Raw genomic sequence first — 27,564 nt, forward strand, 5'->3', positions numbered from 1 at the left:
CACAAAAACTGCTGCAGAAGTTAAAAACCAACCGATCCCTCTCAGATGGGGCTCTAATCTGTTGGGTTTTTTTTTTTTTTTCCCTTTCACCTCGTTTCCACCTTGCAAATGTAATGCCTGTGGTTCCTGCTGGGCTCTGGGGACAATTCAGGCAGGCTCAGGAGTCAGACCGAGCACCCTCGGTGTGTCCCTTGTGGAGCTGCTCCTCTTTGGAGAAGGAAAAACACGGAGATCCCACCAGCCTGGGGACTGAAATGTTGAGTTTTAAACCTGTTGCACGTGGCACACCGAGCCGAAGGCTGGAGATCCTTCCCCGTGGTGATTTCCTTTCTTCTCTCGTAGCCCGTATTTTCCATAGGAAAAAATTAACCTTTATCTGCAAGGATGGGATGTTTGTGTCCTATGGCTGCTGCATTCTAGGGGGAAAACACAAAACAAAAACAAAGACAGAACCTTTGTGCACGGCTTGGATGACTAAGTCCTGAGGGATCCAAAACCAGGAGAAGGAAACGAGCTTTGCACGCTCATCAATTAAAATGAATGAGATTTGGGGAGCGTGCCCGGGGGTGCTGTCCGGGAGCCACCAGAACCGTGTTCCGCCAGCACCGCTCCGCACACAGCGGCACTTCCGAGACGCTTTTTTATTTCATTTCAGCACATCCCCGCACTTCGTGCAGGAGCTCAAGGTGAGAGCCGAAAACCCCAAAAGAACCGAACCCATTCCCCGGCACGACCCCCGCCCGCCGCGTCCCCTCAGGGCCGGGCCTTGTTTACCGCCCGCGCGCGGCCCCGCCCCCCGCATCACGCGACCTCCGCCAGCCGCAGCGCTGACCCCGCCGAGATCCCTCCGCCGCGGGACTCAGCGGGGGCGCGGCGGCCGCAGGCTCACCCTCCGCTCATCCCCTGCGGCGGGAACGTCCCGTGAGGCGGGAGGGGGGAACGGGGCGGGGAGTGGCCGGGAGAGAAGCCGGGTAGGCAGCGGAGAGCGAGGCGGTGGGGCGGCACTAGGTTGTGCGGCGGAGGGATCCGAGGGGCGAAGCGCTGTGATGGGAGGGGGAGGCAGGGCCAAGATGGCGGCGCCCTGTGGGCCGGAGGAGCCCGGAGTGGTAAACAGCTGAGGGGAGGAGAGGGCGAGGTGAGTGCGCCGGGCCGCCCCCCGCTGCCACCGCCGCGGCGACACCGGGGACGGCCGCGGGGACGGAGAGGAGAAGGCAGAGCAGAGAGATGAGCGGCGAAGCAGAGAGAAAGGGCTGGGGGAGGAGGCGGCAGGAGAAAGGGAAGGGGTCGGGGGGATGGGGAAGGCGGGGGGGTGATGTTCCCCCTGCGTCCCCTTTCCTGCCTCCCCTTTCCTGCCTCCTTCTGTCCCCTTTCCTTCCTTCTAGACAAACTTGCTTCGGGGTGCTGCCCCTACCCCCCAACCCCCCGCAGGGTCCCCCACCAGCCAAAGCCCCCTTTTAATTCTGTGCTTTTATTGAAAAAGGCTCAGCACCCCCATTGCAAAGGCTGAGTAGCGATTTCCAGGTTTCCCCTGCCTTGGTTATTTGCTGAGGAGGTTCCCTTGTCCTGGGTTGGGCTTTAAATAAATCAGTTGTTAAAGTCTGTCCTCTCGGTGAGGAAGGCTTTTCTCATTTCCTTGCTCCTGGGTAGGTAATGTGAAGTCAGGATGTTGTTTACTTCTACAATAAAACATTTTGCTTCCTGTTATCACAAAGAACTTGGAAGGCTGCAGTTCTGAAGTTTTCACCCTTTGTTTGCTATGGATGCAGCCTCTGTCGTTGTTTTATCAGTTTAGGCACAGCTGCTCTCCTTGCTCTTCGGGGTTGGGGTTTTTTTAACGAATCTCTTACACGGCAATGAGTGAAAGGAAGAACGTGCCTTAAAGGAATGTATGATTCAAAACCCCTGGAAATGACCCAGAAACCAGGATCAGATTTTGTGTGCAGAACTCTTTCCAGAGCTGCTGTTTCCAGAGAACCTTCCAGTGGGTGCTAATACAGGTTTTCATTCTTTGTGTGGTCTGATCCTGCAGTTTCCTGACATTAATTTCTGGGGATAGTTGTTGGAAATCTGTCAGAATCAAAGCACTGCTGAAGTAATCCCATTAGGTGAAAAAAATCCCTCTTCAATTTACATGTATGAACAATTAGAAAGTAAATCTTTGAAAACTCTGGGAGTTCTAATAATCAGTGCAAACCTTGGGAATCCATCTGCCTGCTGTTGTCTTTGCTGAGCAGCAATCAGGTACTCTGCTTATCAGAAACAGCTGTGCCACACTGAAGTTTAAAATAAAATCAGGGGCTTAAAATCCTTTACTCAGTAAAAAAACTGAGTAAAGGATTTTGCTTTGATTTGTTCATTTGTTCTGGTTTTGTAGCAGCCCAGTTCACCCAGGACTACATTTGTGGGGAATTGCAGGGACTTACACCATGAAAATACAGTCAGAATATCTAATAAGTCATGAGATAAGCTTTAATTAAAATGATTTTATCTCTGGCTCTGTTTAATCCTGACACCTTAACTCTTTGTTACCTTTATGGTGACTAAAATGTGGCATTATTAATGGATTCCCATGTGAGATACACTGGCCAACTGCAGATGTTTTGGTGTTTGGACAAATATTTGTCTTCAGTAACTATTTGTAGTTTAAAATGAATGCTGGCTCTATTTGCAGCTGGACTGCTGGGATGTTGACTTGTCCTGATTCCTGAAATTCTTCCAACTGCCAGGCACCTTCTTGTCAGCCCTGACAGGAGCTGGGGATGTGATTCAGCCTCTGTGCAAACCGAGTGGCCTGGAACACATGCAGGGTGCAAACACACACAAATATATCTTTGGAATAGATGCCTTTTTATTTATTAGGAAGAAATCCTTCCCTTTGAGGGAGGGCAGGCCCTGGCACAGGGTGCCCAGGGAAGCTGTGGCTGTCCCTGGATCCCTGGCAGTGCTCAAGGCCAGTTTGGACAGAGCTTGGAGCAGCCTGGGATAATGGAAATTGTCCCTGCCCGTGGCAGCATGGATGAGCTTTAAGGTCCTTTCCAACCCAAACCATTCTGGGATTCTTCAATAATAGGCAAATAAAATAATGAAAGCCCTTTGCAGTGGTGGAAGCAGGGGAGGGCACCAGATTTTGTGGCCATTGCAGACTGGTGTGTATTTAAGAAGGTTACAGCTTAGTGTCTGGTATTACATGTTCATGTAGTTTAATAAACATAATGAGCACAAGTAATGATGTTTCCTTTCTTAGCAGAAGCATTTCTTTGAGTAGCACGTTAAGACCCACAGTAAAGTTCTTGCAGTGGTGAATTGCTGTCACTTTCCTGGGCACTATTCATGTTTTGTTTTTACTTTACAGTTACACATCATTTGCTATTGTTCTGTGTAATGCTGGGTTTAATTCTTGGAGCAGTTAAAATGCCTTGATGAGTACATTAGATAGGTTGCAGTGGTTTCAAGGTTTACTGAATTGCTGCCTAACTCTGTGAATATTTTAAAAGGTTCCTCTGGGGGAAAAAAAAAAAAGCTGCAGAGATTGAGGAGTCTCAGTCCTTGTGTTAGTGCCAAGATTAGAGCTCTCTGATCACCTGTTTGTAGTTAAAAAGATTCCATAGTTGGACTGACTTTTTGTGTGTAGTGTTAATTAAATTGTTCTAGAAAGCCAGGGCTTGTTCTTATTTATTTATTTGCTATTAATATATGCAGTTGTGTGTGAGGAATTGCAATAATTCCTGACTCCCTTTCATGGCTGGTTAGCCTGGCTCCTGCCAGAGGGTGAAGTGACAGCCCTTCCATGTTTGGGCTTTTTATGACATGGATTGTTTTTAAACAATTTTCCCTCTGACAGAAATGTGATGAGTAGCAATTAGCAGTAGTGTATTAGCACAGCATAGAGCCCAAAGAATCTTAAATATTGCTGAATATGATTTTCTCTCTTTGTTTGGGCTTGCTGGGTTTTTTTTGTGATATTCCTGTTCCCACGTCAGTTAAGCACCTGTAAAAAGTACAGGAGAATGTGTATAATATCAAATTATAACTATAAATAATGATCTAATTTAGTTCTGGAATCTAGTATCAGATCGTAATATAACCAGGAAAATATTTACTGTTAGAAGAAGCCAGACACCTTCATTCTTTAATGATGAATAAATAAATTAATTTGTTTGTATTGCCAGTTGTAGTGATCAGTTTGAAATGAGGTTTAGAGTGTTTAGAGTTATAATTTCTGGGTGGTGAAAAAGGGAATTATCAGCTGCTTGCTTTCCTATGCCACCAGTGGTTTTTCTCCCTGCTGGAACTTTTCATTCATTCCTTATGTCACTTGTATAATGGCAATGTTCAGTTTAACTGTGAGGGAAATGTAAGATTGGGCATGGTTAGGAAGCATAAAATGGGCTTCAGTTTTTTGTGTGGTGAAAGGGAGGGGGTTAGGCTTAATCCTTTCATGACCAACATTTCAGAGATGTGAGTGAAAAGGGCTGCTGTGTTGTCAATCTGAATTTTTCTTTGAGCACAATTGCTGTAAAATCCTTCTGTCCTCGTTCATGGCTTTTGCCAGAGCAATACCTGGGGATGTGACCTGACCCTACCTGCCATAGAAATCAAATGGAAAAGTGTAAATCTGGAGCTTCTGGTCCTGTGGTGTTGAAATCCCCTTTCCTCTGGGGCAGAGGGGGCAATAACCATTTACTGGCACACCCTAAATTTAACTGCTGCTTAATGAGGAGAGATAAAATGCTGCTGCTGATCCCCCTCCCGCAGAATAGGTGCTCCTGGTGTCTGAATTTGGGTGTTGCTGCAGCAAAGGCTGAGGGTGTGTTTGTGGTGTGTCCCCCTCCTCCCCACCCCTGCGAGCAGCATAACTGGCACTACCAGCTGCTTTTTCATTTGGCTTGGGATAAAAATACACTGAACAGAAGAACATCTTCTCTTGACAGAAATACTTACAGAAGTCATAATCTTTGGGAATACTCTGCTGTCTCTTTCTCTGTTTAGCCTTTTCCAATTAATCTCTCTACAGTCTCTCCCTTTGTCTCGAGTTTGTAGCTTAAACTGTTTTGTGTTGTTAAATTAGCTACTGAAAAGAAAATAAATTTAGAGTTGGTTCTTGGCTTGTTGGCTTCTCCTTTTCCTTCTGTAAGATGGCTCCAAAGCTGTGTTGGTACTTTAATACTTTTTACTAAGTATATCTTAAAGAAGGCTCTTGAATATAAGAAATGCTGTGGGTGTGATATTTTCCAGTGAGACTAAAATGCTGCATTTTAAAAGGTATTTAAACAGACCTTTTTCTATGCTTTACTAACCAAGTACTTTGGATCTTTTGTGTAAAACTAGTTTTAAAGGTTAGTGAAGAGTCAGTGACTCAAATCACATGGAAAACTTACTTGTTTTAATCCTGTTAGTTGCAAGAATGGCTGCAGGGATGTGGAAATTCTTCTGATTGCAGTATCTGGGGATGGAAGCATTAGGGAGGCTCATCTTGTAACTGTGTATTTGAGCAGAAAGCCCTGCTGGTGCTGTGATACTGTAAAGGTGTCAGGGATGTCCTGTTCACAGCACAAGTATCAACTCCAGATACAAAATACCCCGACAGTCAGTGGCTGTTTCACAAGGTGATGGGAGCCCCTTAACCTGGCCTGTGCTTATCTGCAAGATTTGAAAATCACATCACAAAGTCCTGGTGGGACTGTCGTAAATCACACTGACACCACAGAGCAGAACAGGGCCTTTTCTGACTAAAAGCCTGTTGCCTGTAAAGTACTTACTCAGCTGCCTTTGCCTGAAAAAAGTGTGACATGATTTAAGACTATTGCTGGAATTTCCTGGCTTGTTCATTTGTGTTGGGCACAGATTTGGAGCATCTCAGTCTTACTTAGAGTTTAAAATGACAAATGACTTTACCTTGAGAAAGCTGTGATTTGCTTTTTGAAAGTTGTGACCATTTGTGTACAGTGGAGTGACAGCACTGACTGGTTTAGTGTAACTTCAGATAAACTTCACCTCATGAGGTACCTGCGTGTAACATTGCCCTATTTTCACATGTGCTTTGAAATACTTCTATTCATATTTTGAATACTTTTGGAGTGAAGACTGCTCTACTTTAAAGAACTCCAATGCACGATTGAAGAGTTGAAATAATGGATTATTGGATTTATTGGCACAAGGTCACTCCAGCTATCTGTTTTAGTCAGGGAGCTTGGGAAATGATCCGTTACCTACGTGTGTGGTGTTATCAGTGCTGAGCTCCCTTATCAGCCTCACCCTTATCTGATGGCAGGGTTTGTTCGTGCCGGCACAATGGCACAAAGTTTGAAATCCTCTTACCCACTCAACATTTAACAGGGGTTTTCCCCATCTGTCTGCAGAGGTATTGTTGAGCCTGGTTTCCAGAACCCATCCAAAGTGTGGTTTATGATTTCACCAGGTTGCAGGTTTTCCTCTGGCAATATCAGAATCTGTGAAATTGCTGTTGAGGTTTTTACTGCTGTGACAAAGATCTGGTCCAATACAATGGTATTGCTCAAGGAAAACAAGAAAAAAATCACTCTTTTCACTGGTATGGGATTGGAATCAAAGAGAAGAGAGTTGACAAAGGTTTTTATGGTGTGAAAAAGCAGAGACTTGTGTTTCTGCTGCTTTAATTCTTAAAACAGGTTTTGCTTGCAGTTGCTCTGGGGGTGTGGCCATGCATCTCTTTTGTTAACAATACTTTAAAGAACTAATTCATGTTGTTTAGGAAGCTGGTGAATCTGTTGCTTGACCATAGCTGAGACTATATCCTGATAGAAATTGAGGGACAGCAAGGCCTGTTTGAAAGATGTGTTCTCAGAAATAAAGGAATAGTTTCCTTGGAGTGAGCTGCTTCCCCATACAATATTGCAAATGCAGTCATTGAGTCAATTCAATATTATAATGATTACTAGAAGTGGAAAAAGCTGTTGATTCCTCAAAATGATTAACAGAGTGGAAGGCTGACTTCTTAGGTTGCATGGATATGTGGCTTTAAAACTTTTGAAAGGATGGTGTCACTCTCTGAGCATTGTTTGTCTTCTAAACAGCAAGTGCTTTGAGGAAGGAGTGGAAGCTTTGGAGTCTGCACAATGTAGGGGGAAAAAACCAACAAAAAAGCCCAAACCAAAATCCTAAACCACAACAAATGCCAGCTCTGATTTAGTGAAAAGCATAGATCCATTCTGCTTTCAGTAAAAAGCAACTTCCCTCACCCCAAGTCTCTATTCTATTATTATCCAAGTCTTGCTCACACTACCAGCCAGTTTTAATGCAGGTTTAGCATTTTGCCAGCATTAGACTAAAAAGGAAATAGCATTTAAATCTAAACACTTCAGTGAACAGACTCTGCTGGCTGCTTGTACATGACCTGGAGTTTCATTTGGACCATTCAGTTATGATCATTGAAAAGTGAGGGTGAGGGGTTTTATGTTCTGCAGTGGTGATTCCTGCAATGCTCCAGCCAGTTTGTTGCTACTGAAATGCCAGTTGGGAGAGTGGTGCCATATTATCACCTTTGAAATTGCAATCAGTGCCAGGTTAAGTAAGCTGATGTCTGGTGGCACTAAGAAAAGTGACCTTGGGCAGTTCTGCAACTGCAGAGTGATATGTTGTAAATGACAAAGTTTACTGGTGGCCATGTTAACTCCTGCTGTCCAGTGACTTTGTTAAACATCAATATTCAAAAAAGTAATATGTATATAGGTAATTACAACATTATCATTTAAAACAGAGCAGTGTTCTGTGGTCCTTGGCTAATGCCTAAAAATGTTTTGAATAGAATTTAAAGGCTTAAATTAATTACTGTATGTTCAGAATAGAGAAGAATACTTTCTGTGTAAGATTCTACCTGCCATAAATAAAACTTTAGCAGCTTTTGAAGGGTCACAGTACAAAACCATGGTCTTGTGAAAACCATCTAGTTTGAGGTAATTGCACAGCTTAACCTGTGGACAGCTTTGGAAAGAGCAACTGCAGCACCATTTGGTGTTTTTCAAGCTGAGGGCTGACTTCTCATGCAGGGGGTGCACAACTCTTCTGTTCTGTGTAAAACACTTAGTGATGTTCTGAACGTATACCTGGTGTGATAAGGAAGAAATAAATTGTGCCTTTTCTTAACCTCTTTCTGTTTTTTCTTTATTAGTGATCATGAAAGGTGTGTGGCTGACAGCATTGCAGACAGAAGCTTGGCTCATCCACAGAACAGGTGCTGTAAACACAACTGCAGTAAAAAAACAATTTTGTGTGTAAACTTGGTATGTGTCAGTCTTGCCTTCCATGGGGGAAGTGAAAAATGTATTCTAGCTTGGAGTGGGAGGGAAGAAGAAACCCTTGCTGATAATATGTGGTGTGATCTAAAGCCAGGTTTGTTCTTCCACTGGGAAAGGTTTGCTATAGGATTCTTCTGGAAGAAATAAAAACTGATTCATTTGGTGGTAGGTAGGTCAGTGTGACACCTGAGCCCCTCTGGTGCTGGTACATGGGAAGAATCCATTTTAAAAGCCTGACATGGCTTAGATTTGCTCCTAGCACTGTGCACCTGACCAGTTGTTACCTGTACACTGTTGCATTTAATACTTTCTGCAGTTTTTGCACTGCAGAGTTTGTGATCACAAATCACACCAGTGAAGTTGAAGTGTGTTGTGCTGCTCAGGCTGCCCAGGAGCAGCAGCTGCAGCAGCCCTGCTTGAGTTTCCCAACAGCTGCAGCCTGGCCACAGCTGCAAAGTCTTAAAGCCCAAATCTCTCAGAGTGCAACAATGCAGAGCCCAGGGCAGTGAATTCCTGACCTGGTCACAGGAGTGGGGAAGGATCTGGAGGGGTGTGTATTTTCTCCAGATTTTAGTCTTATGCAAAGAACTGGAAAGGTGGTTTGAGGAGGAGTTGCTGTAAGATCTCAGGAATGGAAGGATTCCAGGCAGCTTTTTGCATTTTATTCAAAACTTTAGCTTCAGTTTACTGACCTGGAGAGCAAATTAAAAAAAAAAATATGGTAAGGAAATGCTCTGACAGTGTAGATACTGAGGTCTTCTGCAAAACATATTAATATCTTTGTGAAAAACACGAAGAAAACCCTACTCATGACTCATTGGCTTTTTGGAAACTCTTACAGCTTTTATTGCAGGTGTGGAAACCCTCACAATCCTCTCAGTGTTAAATGGGCACTTATGTGGAAAAGGAATAGGAGAGATGAGAGATTTTTTATGGAAAGGGAAAAGTTCACTCATCTGCTGTCTCTTCTCTCCCAGTCTGGTAGAAAGACACCAATGAAGAACTTCTTGAAGTTTTAACCTCCACATTCATGTCAGTACGTGCATCATGGCACAGCAAGGAAATGTTGGTGAGCTCCTCTCAATGCTGGATTCTCCAATTCTGGGTGTCCTGGAAGATATAACAGCTGCATTCAAAGATAATCTCATTTGTGGTATGTATCCTTTTGTGTAGTTTTGGGAAGGGTTTTGCTTTCACATCAATAAAGGTAGAATGATGTGGGATTTTTTTTTCTATCAAACACTGTCAAATGCAGCTTGAAAGAAACTCTTGATATTTGTGTTTGAAATTGCTTTAAGGATTGAGGCTTCTCCTCAGTCCATTTTGCTTAATGGCATGGCTCCTGGAAGGTCTGTTACATAATTGTTAAAACACTATTACAAAATGACTGGCTTTTCCTGAGGCAGAGCCTCAAGTGTGAGCTGATGGAACTTTCTTTGTCAAGTGTATCTAGAAGGAATTAGGTGTCACCCACATTATGGGAACCAGTGGGATTTTGTTAAAAAAAAAAAAAAAAAAGAAAAAAGTCCTACTCCCAAACAAAACAACAGACTGAGACTTTGTGAAAAGTGATTGCTGCTGTTGAGGCATCACTTGTGCTGACAGAGCCCTTTCAGAGCATGAGAGCACTGCCAGTGTCCTTGTCCCTGAACTTGCTCTCCTCTATCTGCTGGAGGGAGAGAACATCAAGTCACTCCTGAGCACTTTACTGGGTAAAGCACCCTTGCAGCTCAGCTACCTGTGAGGTTTTATGATTAGACAGGAATTGTTGGTTGTTAAAAAACCTGGTTCCCTTCCCTGAGCTGAATGCAATCACTTGAATGGTTTGGAACCAGGAAATGTAGTTGAGAGGTCTCATTTTCCCAAAGGTCTCCTAAACATCAAGCATTATTTTAGAAATTGTGTAATAATTGCTTAAAAATTCTGCAATGTCCTTGTAGCAAATACTTCATTTTTAGTGTATTGAGAATGTTTTTGGCTTTTTTCCTTGCTGTCCCCAAACTGACAGACCGTGGGCCTATGCTTGTCAACAACCTGGTGGACTATTACTTGGAAACCAATTCTCAGCAGGCACTGCATATTCTGTCCACTCTGCAAGAGCCTCATGACAAGGTAAAAAAAAAAAATCTTGTTATGGCAGATTTTAACAGCCTTTAAATAGCATCCATTAAAACTCTAGGGGTTCCACTCTGGTGTAGAATTACCTTGCTGTTGAGATGTAGTATCTCTGTAGTAAGAGTAGTTTAAGCTTTAAAAAAAAAACTTCAGAGGTCTCTGTTTCTTACAGAGTTGCTTAAACTGACCCACTTAAGCAAAGAACCTCTGTAAAGGAAAGGGTTTGGAGGATTAAAGTTGTCTCTTTACAGTGCTCCAGCTCTAGGATGTGTTAGTCTAAAACAAATTGGGTATTTTGAGAGCAAGTAGGGATTTTAAATGGATTGGAAATGGCACTACAAATTGGCTGCTGCCCAGATTTTTTTTTTTTTTTTATTATTTACTTATAGACATTTCAAAGTGCAGTGGCCTGTATAGTTTGCATTTGTCTTCCAGTAGCCTCAAAGTTATTGCAGGGTTCTATTTCCTCTGGGGTCTTGTATATTTGTAAAATGCCCATAATTTCCATATTGACAAACTGCTGAATGTAGACTGGTGAAAAAGGGTATAGAGCAGTTAAATATAAATACCTTTCTTTTTCTGCCACTCTCTGCAAAATCCTTTGTCAGCATCTACTGGACAAAATTAATGATTATATGGGCAAAGCTGCTACTCGTTTACCCACCCTCTCTCTGCTGGGACATGTGATAAGACGACAACCATCTTGGAAACACAAACTTTCTCAAGCACCTCTCCTGCTTTCATTACTTAAATGTCTCAAGGTAAGAACTGTCAGGGCTGTCTATAAAACACCTGATGTAAACTTGCATACAGATGCAAGGCATTTGATTCTTGTTTTGATGTCATTTAGCTAAGCCACAGTGCTATTAATATCAGCTGAATACTCTGTGCTGATGCTGTTATTGCTGACAATCTTGTTTCTAAAAGCTACTGTCACTATGAGTTAGGAATGTTTATTAAAACTTTTCCAAAATAGGTTAAAGACAAGAGGGCCCTTGGTGAAGTTGGTGGATATCTTGAATGTGAACCTAATGAGAAATACAGTAACTTCCCACTGGTGCAATTTGAATTTGTGTGTCCTCTACTTGCAGTGTAGATGGGCCATGCAGTGGACTATTCCCAGGTGAAATAACCTTGGAATTAGCAGACTTTCCCTTCTTAGCTACTGACATGCTGGATTACAAGGAGGTAGCTGTTCCCCCAAGCTTTGTGGTTTTTTTCCCTCATCTGCAGATTGATCAGGTATAATACTGTACAGCACTGTACCAGGGAATAAGGAATGAAAAGTGCTTTGAGACCTAGAATGCATTGGCAGTAATGGAATTTATTATGGTAGTGAGGAATCCACATTAGTCATGAAGTCACATTTAAATGCACAATGCAGTCAAGTGCCAGCACTCTTCAAAACAAAACCACCACAAATTTGTAACTGCCAAAGGAGCAGCTCCAGCTGCTCTTACTGGAACTCCTGACGTGCCTGACAAGATCTGTTGTCCTTTGCAGTGTGGCTGAGGGAGGAATGAATTGTGTCAGAAAGCTGCTGGGAGTAGGACAGAGATGTGGAAGTTCTGGGGATGTGGACAGAGGGTGGGGATGGACAGGAAATGTGCTCTGATAGGTTTTGTGTGACTGAGGGAGAGTAAACACACAGAGGAGGATAAATCCCTAAAAACTCTGTCCCATCTCCTGGGAGATACCCAGAGAGCTCAGCAGCACCTGCCCACAGCCTGACCAGTGCTCTGTGCACCTTGTGCTGACAAAGCAGAGGAGCTATCAAGGAAAATGTGCATTAAACTGAGGAAGCAAGGAAAGAGTTTGAACATTTTCTACGTCCTTTCCTAAAATCTGATTCTCTCTTCCTGTTTCATCCAGCCAGAGGTTTGTACTGCCACATCCCTTTCTTGTGGGACAAGCCAAGGTGTTTGGTCATTGTTTGAATTACTGCTGGGGGAAATTTCCAGCAGCCAGGTTTAGTAGAAAAGCTTTTGACTCCTGTGTGGGTAACTGGCCAACACCCTTGAATACCCTGATCAGATCTGAGTTTCTGAGGCTCTGAGTGCTGTGTGTGTTTAGCTGTGGGAAGGAAGGAAGGTGGCACATAAGATGCTTCACATACCAGTAATTGTTTTTACTCAGCTGTGGAACTGTGGTGATGTTCCCTTTTTAACTAAGCCAAGTATTTCTACAGAAAAGCAGCAGAGTAGGAGCAAGAATCCCAAATCTATTTTTTCTTCAAGTTGTTCTTTATGAAAAACTCAATAATCTTGGATCATTAAGTTCTGGTAGGTTTCAGAAGGACTGTTTCAATAGAGAACTTTTTCCATGATGATGATTCAATGTTCACTTCATCCTTGGAAAAAATTAAGTTCAACACATTTAACTAATGCAGGTTTTTTCCCTTCTTGCAGACTGACACAGATGTAGTAGTACTCACCACAGGTGTCCTAGTGCTAATAACCATGTTGCCAATGATTCCTCAGTCTGGCAAACAGTACCTTCATGATTTCTTTGGTATCTTTGGGCGTCTCTCAGCCTGGTGCTTGCAGAATCCAGGTGAGATTTCAATTTTGTTGCATGCAGTTGTGGTCTGCATTATCCTTGTGACTCGTGTGCAGTTGGTGAGCACATTCTTTTGTGACACTCTTAGTGGTCTGAGATTATTTAAACACAGAAAATGATGTGTTAAGCCCACAAGCTGTTCTGTTCTTTGAGAGCATGGGGGAGTTCTTTGCTCAGAATTTAGAAGTCTCTTAGAACCTTCCATGTGGTGCTGCTACTGCATGAAATTTCACTGAACCAAAGTACTGCCCTGATGACAGTGAAAAGCAGAGATTGATCTTAATGGAGAGAGAAGGGAAAATGCCGATGTTTCAGGCAGATTTCGGGGAATTTGATATTCCCAGATACAAATGGGGGTGGGAGGAAAGAAGCAACATATATAAGAGTTTAATGTGCAGCTATCAATAGTCATGAAGGTTGATAAAACTGGTTTTCTCAGAGCTCTGGCCTTGCTGAATTTGTTGTAAGGGGTCTGATGTCTGACACCAGCAGTATCTGTGAGTGTGGCTCATGGCTGAATGAACAAATGCTGTGTTAAGCACATAGAACTGCTATTTAGAGAGCCATTCTGCATTGCAAGTAGGATTGGAACTTCTGAGGTGAATACTAAGATTTGTCTGCTGTGATTGCTTTTGGTGGCTACAAGCTTTTACTTTTTACCTTTTAAAGTGAAACAAACCTTAGTTTCCTTTTTTAATCATTCAGTCAGTCTTACTCTGGCCCACTATCTCGAGGAGTTTCAGGTTTTAACTTGAATAAAAACAAAGCTGTGCTTTGAGAATGACAGCACACTGGTTGGAATTAATGGTCCTTATCTTAAATTCTGGGTTTACTATGAGCTGATGACTAAGTGTTGCTTGTTTTCTGAGAAGGCTTCACAGTTTCAATAGGGACTATTTGTACCTCAGAAGACTTCTTCCAGTTAACATTTCAAATTTAAAAGTACTTTGTTTGCATTCTTAGAACTTTTATTCTTTTCTCCAATGTAATGAAAAAGATTCTAACTACTTTTTCCAGGTCACGTGGCAGAGATTTATCTTGTCCATCTTCATGCCAGCGTTTATTCTCTCTTTCATCGTCTTTATGGAATGTATCCTTGCAATTTTGTCTCCTTTCTGCGCTCTCACTACAGTATGAAGGAAAACCTGGAGACCTTTGAAGAAGTAGTCAAGGTAAAATGCTGCTCATCTCTGTGTTATCTGAGGCAAGGAATTTATAGCTATATATTCCCATTAATTACAGTTAATTTGTCAATTCAGCTGAGGGCTGTTCGACAAAACAGTATAAAAATGAGTGATTTGACTGAAAGCTCAGTTGGGATCAACTCTTAAAGCTGTGGTGATGTATATTAACCTTATCTGTTAAATGTAACTTTCTGAACTATTTGGATTAGTTTGCTCATCAGTTTTGTGTGTTTTAGTGCAATCCAAAGGTGCTGCACTGATAACAAATCCTTCTTCTTCCTCACAGCCAATGATGGAACATGTGCGTATTCATCCAGAGTTAGTGACTGGATCCAAGGACCATGAACTGGACCCACGAAGGTATTATATGTTCTCTCTGCTATTAGGAAAGGCTCAAATTGAGCAGCTTTCTCTGGGGTTATTTCAGAAGGTTGCAGCAAAGCCTTTTCTGTCAGCATTAGTTTGTGTGGGGGTGTTTTGCCACCCAGATTTGTAGGTGCACCAGGTAAACATGTAGACTTTCCTCATCCCAGCTTTCAGCTGGATGAATAAGCAGAAACTGTTGTGAAAGGTCATTAACAACGATGTTGGGATTCTGAATTCATTTTGTGTCTGGGATGGCATCTGTCTTCTATTTTACTTTATCTTGTTTTTATGACTTAATGATCAAACATCCTCATAAAGATTTAAAACAGTTTTCCTATAATGAATAAAGTGAAACTGCCAGAGATGCTTCATTGGCTGAAGGTTTGGGTCATATTCCTTGGGTTTCTTGAAGTATTTGATGGGATTTAAGTGTTTAAAATGGCTTCAGTGTGTCTTGTTTTGGTACCTAGATATTGGTTCATTTAACAGATCAGTTCTTTTAACAGGTATGTGTTAACATTATCAGTTGTATTAGTTTTCTTTAGCAATAGGCTCATTTGCCTGCAGCAGCACCACTTGCTGCTTTTCTCTTGTCTCCACAGGCCCAGCCACTGAAGAGGAGAATTTGACTCTTGTTGCTGCACAGTAGTGCTCTTGCCCTGCTTTTCAGAGCCACTAGGAAATCACTCCTAACTGGGAACCCATTGAATGTCTCAATATTTTGCAGGGGGGAGGGTGGCACCACTCAGCACAATTGGCACAAACCTTCCAGTGGAAGCCTTCTCTTTTGGTATTTTGGACAGAGAGTATTTTACTTTCCAAAGCAACCCAGCCTTTCATAGACAGCCTTCTGGGCTTTCTCTTCTTTACAGTGAATTTCCATCCCCTGAAATATTGGGCGGATCTAATGTTTAATTTAGTGAGCAGTAGTTCTCAGAATGAAGGAGGTAGTAATAGTAAAAAACATTCCCCAAACTTGGGAGGAAAAACACAGATCTGAAACTGGCATTACAGACAGTGTTTGCTTAAATAATACAGATTCCCTCACTGCTGACATGTCTAAATTTTGACTACCAACATCTGAGTGTAGTTGAGCTGATTTCTACAGCTGCTGAAGCTCAGGATCAACCAAGTCTTCGTATGCTGTTCCTCCTTTCCAGAGTGCTCCATGGCAGACCTTTATGGATCTCTGTGTCAAAGCTGTTTGTCTCCTCTTTGAGACCCCCTCTCACAAGTCATCTGGTTGCAATTTCTGTCTGGTGCCTTGTTCCAGTTTGGCTGGGAGCATGCAAAGCTGCCTGGAACAAATGAGCCATCCTACAAGCCAATTCCTCCTATCTCCTGGAACTTTTGTTTTTAACAATAATTGACTAACTTACTCTTTTGGATCCAAAAACTGTCTGCAGGTGGAAAAGGCTAGAAACTCATGATGTTGTGATAGAATGTGCCAAAATCTCCCTGGACCCTGCAGAAGCCTCCTATGAAGATGGTTATTACTCTGTGTCTCGGAAACTCTGCACAAGCTCAAAACATCATCAAACTGACCCCAGTGCCAGCTCTTACATTGACATACAGAGCAGCTATGGTAAGACCTGCCTGATGGCTAATCAGTACCCAATTGCTGGAGAAGAACTGACCCTAGAGCAAAAAAACCCATCTCACTAATTTATCCCACTTAAAGTCTGATTCTTAGGCACCAGAAATTAAACTATCATTAAAAAATAAATACATAGATATATTTTTATATGCAGACATACAGCATGTTCTCAACATTGTCTCTTCATCTCCTGTCCTCCCTATCCCAAAACAACAAAAACCAGAGAAAGCTGTAGTATAATGTATTCAACAGATATTTTCTCGGGCTGGATGAAAAGTCTCTAGCTACAAATGTGTATGTTGAATGGATTTGAAATGCTTTGATTAGAAGCCTTTAAGTCCTAGCCAGAAGAATCATGGGTTTGTATTTGATGTGGTGGATGCTTTGGAATTTTGATTTTCTTTTTTATTTAACTTTCAGGGACTTCTACCCCATATTCCACTCCTCGACTAACACTATCACAAATGCCAGGGCAGCTACCTCAGATTCTGAGCCCACAGTCCATGAGGCTGTCAACTGAGCCACAGCAGGTAAAGCAGAAGATGAAGCCCAGCAAGTTTTCATTCTTTGCACTTTCATAATTTCTTGTGCCAGTCTTAAAAATCCATGAGCTTTTGAGCTATGCTGTGAAGTCTTCAGAAGCTGGTGTTTGTTTCACATTTAATTGAACTTCCTGAGTGAAGACCTGGATGCAGGTGCTTCACATGTTCCTTTTCTGAGCTCTGCTGTGTTTTATTCTGTGCACAGGTCACCATCTGGAGCCCTTCTGCAGTGTGTGGTATGACCACGCCGCCCACATCCCCCGGCATTGTCCCATCAGAGTCATCCCAGTCTGCATCACAACCCTACAGCAAAGCTTTTGGCACATCTGGTACGTGCTGCAGTTTGGAATTAGGCCTCCAAGGTTTGTTTTACTGGAAATTCTGGCTGTAAATTTTACTGGCAGTTTTTAAATGGGAGTGCCACATTGTGCCAGTTGATAGGCTGCAGTGATTATTCCTACAAACTGAGTACCTCACCTAGAGCAGTTCTGATGCAAACTGAGAGGGAATTTGTGAATTCAGTGCCAAAATCTGAAACAGCTTTTGGGAAACTGTACTTCTGTGTTGATGAACAGTTGAAAGAGATTTAAGAAATAAATGCTATGAGGTGTTTAAATGTACAGTTCTTCACATACAATGTTCAGCTGAAAGGAGGAAGGGGGAGCCTGCTGAAAGAACTTGTGCTCCTTTTCAGCAGGGGGGAAAGGAACACCTTTGGGAACACCAGCCACATCTCCTCCTCCACCCTGCACTTCAGATGACTTTGTGCATGTTTCACTCCCTTCAGCTGCTGCCACACCTCCTAAAAAGGTATTACAGAATTCTTCTGCTGAACTGATCTGGTTTTTTTTCATTGACTTGCCTTAATGCAGTGACCTTAACTGAGAAAGAAAAATCAGAGTAGATGGCTTATAAAAATTTTTTGCATTTCACTGCAAAAACTCTTCTAAATGTAGACAACTGTTGCCACTTCCAGCTGCACAGTTGCCAATGAAATCTAAGGCAATTAATGAGTTCTGGGTTTCTTTTGTTTTCCAGGAGGACAGACCAGATTCTGGGAGGCCTTTACTGCACCGACAGCAAAATGTCATTAACAGCGATAAATCATTGGGTAAACTCCATTTTCCTCTCCCCATTACTACAACCTATTGTAAACAACTCCAGTTTTTACTGACACTTGTTCCAATTCCCAAACACTTTTCCACAGGTTCTTTTTCCCCCCTGAGTTCTTTGTTGTTCTAGGATCCTGTTTTAACCTGTGATTCAACTTAAAACCTTCTTGTGATGCTTGTGATTTCAGTTTAACCATTCATGTTCAGAAATAGCTTGAGATTTTTTTTACCTTGCTCTCCTGCATATTCAAAAATGCAAATACAAACTGAAGGCTGAAAAGGGATATTTATTTTTATAAAAGCTGATTTTTTGAGGATTATTATTCAAAGCAGCAAGTTCTGTATTAAATTTTGCTTCAGCAAGTTATCTGTCACATGTCTGGATCAAACTATAAAGCTGCACATAAGGATAGATATGATGCTTCCTCTTAAAGGCCTCTGGAAAAACTTTGTTTTCTATCTACAATTATATTACTGTACTTGAACCTGTTTTAAAATCTCATGGAATACTGAAATCAGTATGTTGAGGAACTCAACTTTTAATAGATAAATGTAGATTCCATTCTGTCATCTACCACTGTGACAGCTGTAGAAAGGGATTTTGGAACTGTATTTGAGACTTCTGTGCTGTGAATCTTAACCATCTTCAAAGTGGAGGTGATAGTGAAATTTAAAGCTGGTTTTCTGTAGTGTAGTTGTGTAGTACCACTGGAATCTGAATATTCTGAATTCCAAGTTATGAACAAGCAAAGTTTTTCACTGAGTTCCTGATCTGTGACTGAGCTGAGCATGACATTTCTATGCTGCAGTGTGTATCCCACAGCTGCTGTCTCAGTTTTGATCAGTGGCCACATATTGGCAAGTTTGTATTACATCAGATTGCTAAACTTCCTTTTTTCAGGCAGGTGCTGTGTGCTTGTGGAGCCAGCTCAGAAGCTAAAGGGGAGGTTAATGCTAATGTGGAAGTGGAGCAGTCACAGTGCACATGAGCCACCCTATTTTATTTATTTAATGGGTTAAATTGCAAACATCACATCCTTCCTTGCAGAGGCTGTGCAATAGCAATTGTTACGTTTACAAAATTACATTTTGGGATCAGGACTGACCTGTGACTGATCTCTGAACTGTTTTCTGTGTGGAATGGAACAGGGGTTAGATACCTTCCTCCTCTGAGGAAGCGTCTGAAGGAGGGACAAGCTTTTATTCTGAGGACCTTGCAGCAGTAAGACTTGTGTTTTGTGCTGTGTTAAGGCTGGAGAAAACAGCACCTGTACAACTAACTTTTTGTTTTCTTTTTTTTTTTTTTCCCAGACATCCCCAGTAGTAAAAGTTCAGTAACCTTAAGTGATCTTCCAGAGTTTTTAGGCGGGTTGTCGTTTGAAGATAGCGCTGAGAAGGACAGAGAGGAAGGTAATGTCTGCCCTCCTTACCTACATCTTAGCTAAGGAAATGCTTGTCCTGTTGAAATACCAGATGCATCATGGTGCTCCCCCTCTCCTCAGATGCAATATCTAAAGAGATCTCCGAGATCACCACCGATGCTGAACACATGGTGCCTAGAGGAGGATTTGACTCCCCGTTTTACCGCACAAACGAAAGTCTGTCAGGCTCTCAGAAGAAGACCCACTCAGCAGCCTCCAGTGTTCAGGGACACAGTCAGACCTCTGAGCCTTTAACATCTCTGGACAAGCCTGGGCCTGAGGGTGCACGGGAAACACCCAAACAAACGTTTACTCCCATAGACAAGCCCTGTGGAGGCCCAGGGGAAAGCCCTGCTGGGAACAGGGAAGGAAGCTCTGGGGAGCCGAGTATTCTCACTCCCAGCCCTTGTAAAGTACCAGCACAAAGGAGAGTGGTGTTTGGGAGTGGGCAGCCTCCCCTCTATGAGCACCTCTTTGAGGTTGCATTACCAAAGACTGCCTACCTCTTTGTTGGCAAGAAGACTGAGGAGCTACTAAAGAAAGCCAAGGGAACCCAGGATGAAGACTGTATGTCCTCGACTTCTCCCGTGGAAGTGCTGGACAGGCTGATTCAGCAAGGAGCAGATGCACACACTAAGGAGCTGAACAAGTAGGTGACTGAAAATCTTACTTTGCAGACTTTATTGTTACTCTTTTATTGTGCTGGCTTAATTTTAAGCTGTGCCAAAAAAGCAGCTGCACAGTTCCTCCCTAATCTTTTTATACCAACTGACCTTAATTGTACTTTTACCAGGCTAAAAGCTCTTTTAAGGTGAACATTCCATTTTTTTGCTTAAACTTACCTGTTAATGCTGCATTTTCTTTTTTCAGATTGTCTCTGCCAAGCAAATCTGCTGACTGGACTCACTTTGGAGGTGAGGAAATTTCTCATGTTTTGGCAATCTGTTCCTCTATTATTAGACTTGCTTAAACAGTGACCTGCATACTTTTTGCTTGTGGGTTTTTAACTAATGCTGCAGAAAGATGATGCCCTCCACTAAGTTATGATTTATCTGCTTAGCAAATAGCTGTGTTCCAGAGAGATGAGCTGCTTTTTTCGTCTTTGGAAAGTGCAAAATTCTAGACACTTCTTGCTTTTGACCATTTCAACCCTGTAAAGCCTCAGAGTGCTTGCTGATCATCTGACAAATCCTTGCATCTTCTCACTGCTCATTCAATCTAAAACTGATGGTTTTTCTTGCTTATTTATGTGTCTGTGTCTTAGTTTTGTGCTCTGAGGCTTTTGTGGTGATGGTTAGCTTGGTTTCTTTTCCTTAATCAAAGGAGCAATCCGTTTGAGGCATATATCCATTGCTTTGGGAAAAACGTTTATGATTTTTATGTTGGAGATCAAATAAAGCAGAGAGTGCAGCTCAGTAACCTCTTCTGTGTCCCACTGCAGGTTCTCCCCCCTCAGATGAGATTCACACCCTGAGGAACCAGCTGCTTCTGCTGCACAACCAGCTGCTGTACGAGCGCTTCAAGAGGCAGCAGCACGCGCTGCGCAACCGCCGGCTCCTGCGCAAAGTCATCAAAGCCACGGCCCTGGAGGAGCACAACGCTGCCATGGTGAGCAGGGACACAGCTCCACCAGTGGCTGAGACACATTGGTGCTGCTAAAAGTGTTAATTGGCCTGGCTGGTGTCTGTTGGTACCACTCAATTAACAAAGAAGCCTCATTTGTCGCTTTATTGAAGTTGGTGTTTGTGGAGTGACTCGTGCATGAGTTCAGTGTGCTGTCATTATTAATGTCAGTAGTTTGTAGTTGACTGCAGGCACCTGAATCCTTCCTGCTTGACCTCTGCCAGAACTGCCAGCTTCCCTGTTAATGGAGTGGTTGTTCAATGCCTAAACACCTTACTGCATATTTGATAAAGCATTGTCCTTTTGCTCCTCAGATGAGGACTAATAGCAAAAGCTTTGGAAACTCAAGTGTTGTTTTCCAGAATTGTTCACTGTGATAGAATTTGAAGATATAAGTGCACTGAAGGATGTCTAAGTACAGATTTAGGTGTGTTTCATAATGTATTTTCATGTTGTAGCTAATTCCATCAACAGTTTCACCTTCTGATAATTAACTACAAGAGCCAAAAATAAACTCCAAGTAGGTTTTGGAAGATACTGTTGCTTCAGCAGTGAGGCCCAAGTCCCTGTTGAAAGCATGAGAGGCAGTGGAAAAATAGACTGTTGCTCATTCATGCTTTGAATGTGGCTGTGAGTTTTCAGTCTGTCCACCCTTATCACCATTTCATCTCCTTTTCAGCCAAGACCAAGCCAAGCCCCAAGAGCCTTGAGAAAATGCTCTGTATAAAATGTTGTATGTGTGGAAAAGTGTTTTCCTGCATGCTGGTAATGACAGCTTTGCTTGGCTGAGCACAGATGTCCTAGCTGCTAAGCAGGTGTCTTGTCTGATGCTTCATGTGGGATTCTTAACAGAAAGATCAGCTGAAACTGCAGGAGAAGGAGATCCAGGCCTTGAAACTGAGTCTGCAGAAAGAACAGGCAAGGTACCACCAGTTTCAGGAGGAACATGATAATATTGTGGCTCAGCTTCACAGCCAGATCCGACAGCTGCAGCACGACCGGGAGGAATTCTACAACCAGAGCCAGGAATTGCAGGTATGAAGCAAGAACAAATTTGTTGTCTACTTAATGCTTTTAAAAATAACCTTCTTTGTAACAAGGCATGAAATACCTGAGAGAAACCTGCACATTTTTATTAGAGCTATAATCCTGATTCAGAATAAGACAGTGCATAATTGAAAATGCTTAACTTAATACTGTCCTTTTATAGTTCTGTTTTGTCCTGTCTTCAACTTGGAAATAGGAAAAGGCAGGTTCTTAGCTGGTTTGGAGGGTCAGTATAACTTGATTTCCAGTGGTGGGGGTTTACAGCCTCACAGCTCTGTGCCCTTGCTGTCCTTAGTGAAGTTTCAGAACCCTGAGTAATTTTTTTGTCACTTGAACAGACCAAGCTGGAAGACTGCAGGAACATGATAGCAGATCTGAGGTTAGAGTTAAAGAAGGCAAACAACAAGGTGTGTCACACTGAATTGCTGCTTAGCCAAGTTTCTCAAAAGGTAAGAAAAGTCAGTGTTCCCAGGGTCCCTTTGTGTCTTTCTGATTATTTTTTTATCTGATAGTTTTCATCAGGTGCTTTTTCTTTCTTGATCTGAAAGAAGCCTGTGCTGAGCTCCATAGAGTCTGATATTTAATTGCACAAAAACAACACAGAAAAATTTTGGTGAAGAAACTCTAAACTCTAGTTAAAGGGCTTTTGAAGCTTCTTATTTTGGCTTTTTCCACAGCAGGAATTTGCAGATTGAGCATTATGAATTTGTATTAAAGCTCTGCTAAATCTTGCCAGCTGAGAGATATTGTTTATATCATAAATTAAATGGAATGAAAAGTTCTTTATAAAAACAATTTAACACTTAACTACCTGTGAAGCATTGGATTTTAACCTTTGTTTCCCTTCTTCACAAAAATACCCTGTGAACAGAGTGCCTGTCAGCTGTGACTCTCATGAACTGTTCATCCCAATGTTGGATTCTGTTCCATTTCCCTTCACAGCTTTCCAACAGTGAATCAGTGCAACAGCAGATGGAGTTCTTGAACAGGCAGCTGCTGGTTCTTGGGGAGGTCAATGAGCTGTACCTGGAGCAGCTGCAGCACAAGCACACAGACACTACAAAGGTACCAGTGCAGAGGACTTTTGGGGAGACTTCCCTTGAGGTCATCATCCAGCAGTTCCCAGCCCTGAGTTCAGAAGGAAGGGCTTTGTAACTTAAGAGACTCATTGTTCTGAAATGGATTTTTAGGGATTTGATTGTATGTTTGATCTTCTGTTCAGATGTTTTGTGCCCTGTGGGTTTGAGGAATATCATCAGTGCCCCTTCTGAAAGCTAAGGAGGAGTTGTTGGGGTACACCTGGGATCTGTTTTAGCCAAGTGATGTAAATTCTAGCAATTTCTTTTCCAAAAGCCAAGACTTTACTGTTCTCAAATGTAACTGACAGCAGATTGTTGGTAAAATAATGCAGGGTAGTAGTGCCAGAATTTGTGGAAAGATCTTAACAAGGATTTTACGGGTTTTTTGAGGTGTTACTTCAAAATGAGCATCTCAGCCTTCCCACTCAGTCATTTTCTTATTAAAAGTTAACAGTAACTTCACTGAAACTTCTGTGGTTCATATGGTTTTACTTCCTGACTTCAAAGACACCTTTTTTTAATTAGAAGCAAGTAAATTACACAACAATATAACTGTTCCTGCGTGAGAGCACATAATTAAAGAAGGTGAATAGTACACTGAAAAAAAGTCTTCTACTGGTATTTAATGAAGGTCCTGTTGGAAAATGGATTTAAAATAGAGTTTGTCTACTCTAATCCAGTGCAGAGCTGGCAAGAGTTGCTTTGATGGAAAGAGGTTTTCATAAGGAGCATTAATGTGCTAATAAATTACAGTGATGTGTAGTTATTTTAACAGTGTACATCTTCAGCAGGGCTGGTTTTCTATATCTGTTTTTAGAAATGCTGCTTTTATTCTGGCTTGCTTTAAGATGTGCCTATTTATAACATCAGAAACATGTCTAAACACCAATAAAAATAACACAGGATCAAATTAGACTTTACCATTGTGTTGTTTGCTTCGAGGAGGTTGAAATGTTGCACGCTGCTTTTCGGAAAGAACTGGAGAAAGCAAAGTTGTGTGTTCAGCAGCAAAGCCAAAGGCTCGATGCTTCCCAGAAAAGGATAGCTGAACTGGAATCTCAGCTTGCAAAAAAGGACCACCTCTTCCTGGAGCAAAAGAAATACCTGGAAGATGTTAAGATCCAAGCAAGGTAGGGGCTTCCTATGTAACATTTTAGCTGTGCTTTGACAAACTGTCACAGCTGAGGCAGAATCTGGAGATTTTGGACATTCTGGTTTCTCTCTTTGCTCAGGGGTCAGCTGCAGGCAGTAGAAAGCAGGTATAAGGCTCAGAAAAAAATCACCCAGGCATTTGAGCTGGAGATCTTGGATCTATTTGGGCGGCTGGAGAAGAGCAGTCTACTGAAAAAACTTGAAGATGATAAAACAGAAGCAGCTGAAGCAGCAGAAGAAAGGTGAGGGTGGTGGTGTGAAATTTGCAGGACCTATGTGGGATTATTCAGTTTTGGACTTAAAAACAGTGGATATGCAAAGCTGAGTGTGTGACACATCTGGTTACCCCCCGTCTCTCCTGCTTTGCCCCCAGAAGTGTGAAAGGAAACCTGTTGAAGTACATACCCAGAGGCAGAAAGGGAAAGTAATCAAAGTAATCTTCCCTGGCCAGCATTTCCCTCTCCACTGTTTAATTACTGTGATTTCCTTGACACTGTGTCCTCTCTTTTCCCTAAGCAGGCTGGACTGTGGTAATGAAGATACAGCAGGACACAGTGAAGAAACGCTGGGTAGAAATGGAGAGACCAAACCTCCCAGCACTCGAGGCAGCAGTAGCAGTAAGGGGGGCAGCAGCAGCGAGCTCTCTACCCCAGAAAAACCCCAGAACCAGAGGCTGAGCAGTCGCTGGGAGACATCCATGTTGCTGGAGCCCTCCACTACTGTCCCACTGACTGTAGGTTCACTCCCCAGCTCCAAGAGCTTCCTTGGAATGAAGGCACGAGAATTATTTCGAAACAAGAGTGAGAGCCAGTGTGATGAGGAGGGGGTCAGCATCAACAGGCTGTCTGATGCCCTAAAGACTGAACTATGTAAAGATCCAAGCATGGAGTCAAAGGCCTCTCCAAGCCCCGAAAACCTCTCGCCTAAGCTCCAGGAAAGCAGTGTTGGACAGCTTCATATCATGGACTACAATGAAACTCATCATGACCACAGTTAAAGAGGAAGATAGTCAATCAGTGTTATTTTCATATTCTTGGCATAGAACAGGAGGCGTGAGTGCAAGTTTAACTAAAAGCTTTTATGTTTCTTTGGTCTGAGCAGTGGCTCATGCAGCGGAGCAGGATTGATGGCCAGGAACGGAAGGAGGCTGCTGAATGAATGCAAAGTGGATTTTTGGGTCTGGAATTGAAAATGCCCAGCCTAACTCTTGCGTCTTTCTCAAATTCAATCCTTAGCAGCGTGTACTAATTTGAAGGGACAACTGTTAGCATTTGCAAGTATTTTTTTCCCTTTCTCCCTATCCCCAGTTGAGTGGCTGCATTTATGAACTTGAGTGCAATATGAGGCCAAATTAACATTTGTGAGTTTACTCTGAATGCTTTGTATTTCTTTGCAAGCTTCCCATTTAGAGCAGTTGGTTGTGCTGCCTGTCCAGGTGACTTTGGTTCCTTTCATCCTGGAAAGAAGCAGCACTAGGATTTCCAGTGCATTCTCTATTTTTGCCTGTCCACTGTCCCACATCCCTCAGAGCCCAACCTTCATTAAGTTGGGGTCTGATTGAATACCCAAATGTTTAAAGAACATTGTACCTCTGCAAAATGATTCATTCACCCTAATTCATGATCATTGTTTATATTGTCCTTAACATTTCCTGGGAAGTTACATTTGAACAGACAAAAAGGAACTGGAGCTTGTAAGGCAGAAGAGACTGTAAATGCTGAAGACTTGTTAAAACACCAGCTTCAGATCTTGATGTTTGAAGTGTTTGCCTGATTGACCTCACCCTGGTTTGTATGGGAAAGCAGTTGGGTGGGAGAGGAGGAAGTTTTACTCAAGGGAGAGAATGCACAACATGGAGGTAGAATTCCAAGCTTATGAAGATCTGCAGAGGAGGATTTGCTTCTCTAGTCAGGGAAATGTGCTGCTTCACCCTCTTTCATTAGTTCCTGGTTTGAACAAGACCACCATGTTTTGAGTCCAAGAAATTGGCTTCATTCTTCCTGGCAGTACCTTTTCAGGCTTGCCTTGGAGAGCATGGTTTCATTTGAGTGCCCTCCTACTCAGATTGCAGCACATTTTTGAGTTCAGCGGTGTCAATTTGGCTCTAGGTCTCTCCCCTTCACCCTCATCCTCCTTCCTTAGGTGACAAGGCTGAGGAGGAATCCTGCTCACACTGAAATCAGAATCCTGGTGTGAAGCCTTTTGGTGTTAATCATGTTTTAAGTCAATTATGAGCCTTCTGTGAAGGAGGATTGTGGGATCAGAGCTTGTCAGTGGTCAGACTCAATCTCCTTCATGACAGAGCAGGGCCTGCTGTTAGGAAGGCAGTGCTTGTTTTAAATGTCCCACGTGGCTGGGTCCAGGTGTACTCAGACGGTTCCGGCTTCACAATTCCCCTGCATCACTCGTGGCCTCTTCTCCTAAACATTCTGTGGGTGGCAGCTGCTGTTTAAGAACCACCTCACACAGAAATCAAGTCCAAGCACACTTGCATTTGTAGCTCAAATCCCTTCTTAGCCCAGCTGGGAACGAGGCTGTCAGGGCAGCTCAGCTCATTGCTGACAGGACTCGTCCTCCCATTCCCGCCTCCTCCGTAACTCCAAGGTCTGAATACATTTCTGCCTGTCTTAAATTATTCTCCGTGTCCTTTCAGTTGGTCAGTCCAAACTCTGAGAGTAGAGGTGAACTTCAGTGGTTGTGTCAAAGCTGACTCTGCATGGAGTAGAGAGTAGAGAGTTGGTTGTAAGTGGCAGCCTGGTTTTGTCTTTAGGCTTTCTCAGACGTAGTGGTAGCAAACGTGGTAGCGCGTGTTTCGGTGAGATTTGGAGCTTTCCTGCCCCTCTCCCACTGGATCCCAGCCTGGGGGGTGAATGGTTTGCACACAAAGGGCCTGATGGGCCAGCTCAGCTGGGAATGTTGGAGGAGCTCCTGCCCATCGTGCTCTGCCAAGCCCAGGTCTGGCGTTCCCAGGAGAGGCAGGTTTTGTGTCAGTCACAAAAATGCCCTGGCAGCAACGCAAGCTCTTTGGTAAGGTGGCTTTTTTTCTTCTTTTAAACAGGATTTTAGCACCAGGATAGTAAAGGAAACCACTTTAGGTTTGTTTATGGACCACAAAGATTATGGAGGAACAAATTTTGCAATTTTCTTTCCTAAGTCTAAAAATTATGGATCTGCTGTATGTAGTTAACTTGCAGTTTGTTTGAAGGGGTCCCATCAGTGAAGTGGAAACAGATTTTTTTAACTGACTGCTTTTAGTTAAATCTAAAATTGCTGTCTTTGTCAAGTTAATCTGTTCCCTGCCTCGCTCTTTGTAAGCATGTTAAACAATCCACATTAAATGCCATAAATATGAAATACGAGGAAATGGTACAATCGTAAGCTAAAGAGAACTTAAACCAAAAGGAGGTTTTGCTGTCCTTATTAGAATGTTCTAAAATGTCAAGGCAGTTGCTTGTGTTTAACTGTGAACAAATAAAATGTATTGTTTTGCACTA

The 27,564-nt window shown here is 42.7% G+C and overlaps 1 protein-coding gene across 6 annotated transcripts; it reads left to right on the forward strand.

The window, feature by feature from the left end:
- Positions 1 to 952: 952 nt before the first annotated feature.
- TSC1 (TSC complex subunit 1) lies at positions 953 to 27,564 on the forward strand. Of its 6 annotated transcripts, none has more exons than XM_030961353.1 (23): positions 953 to 971; positions 8,147 to 8,209; positions 9,251 to 9,426; positions 10,282 to 10,385; positions 10,997 to 11,149; positions 12,797 to 12,941; positions 13,965 to 14,119; positions 14,418 to 14,491; positions 15,904 to 16,082; positions 16,515 to 16,624; positions 16,842 to 16,965; positions 17,331 to 17,446; positions 17,675 to 17,747; positions 19,060 to 19,158; positions 19,251 to 19,818; positions 20,040 to 20,083; positions 20,611 to 20,777; positions 21,645 to 21,827; positions 22,178 to 22,288; positions 22,782 to 22,904; positions 23,861 to 24,048; positions 24,151 to 24,312; positions 24,587 to 27,564. In XM_030961353.1, the coding sequence occupies exons 3-23, from the start codon at positions 9,321 to 9,323 to the stop codon at positions 25,065 to 25,067; spliced, it is 3,465 nt and encodes a 1,154-aa protein (XP_030817213.1). In that variant the 5' UTR covers positions 953 to 971; positions 8,147 to 8,209; positions 9,251 to 9,320; the 3' UTR covers positions 25,068 to 27,564. The 6 variants fall into 6 exon arrangements, with proteins under 6 accessions (XP_030817213.1, XP_030817212.1, XP_030817214.1 ...); XM_030961352.1 differs by lacking the exon at positions 953 to 971 and adding an exon at positions 1,014 to 1,135; XM_030961354.1 differs by lacking the exon at positions 953 to 971 and adding an exon at positions 1,014 to 1,135 and having other exon boundaries at positions 24,590 to 27,564.

This window comes from Camarhynchus parvulus, chromosome 17 (genome assembly GCF_901933205.1).
Source record: "Camarhynchus parvulus chromosome 17, STF_HiC, whole genome shotgun sequence".
Lineage (NCBI taxonomy): Eukaryota > Metazoa > Chordata > Aves > Passeriformes > Thraupidae > Camarhynchus > Camarhynchus parvulus.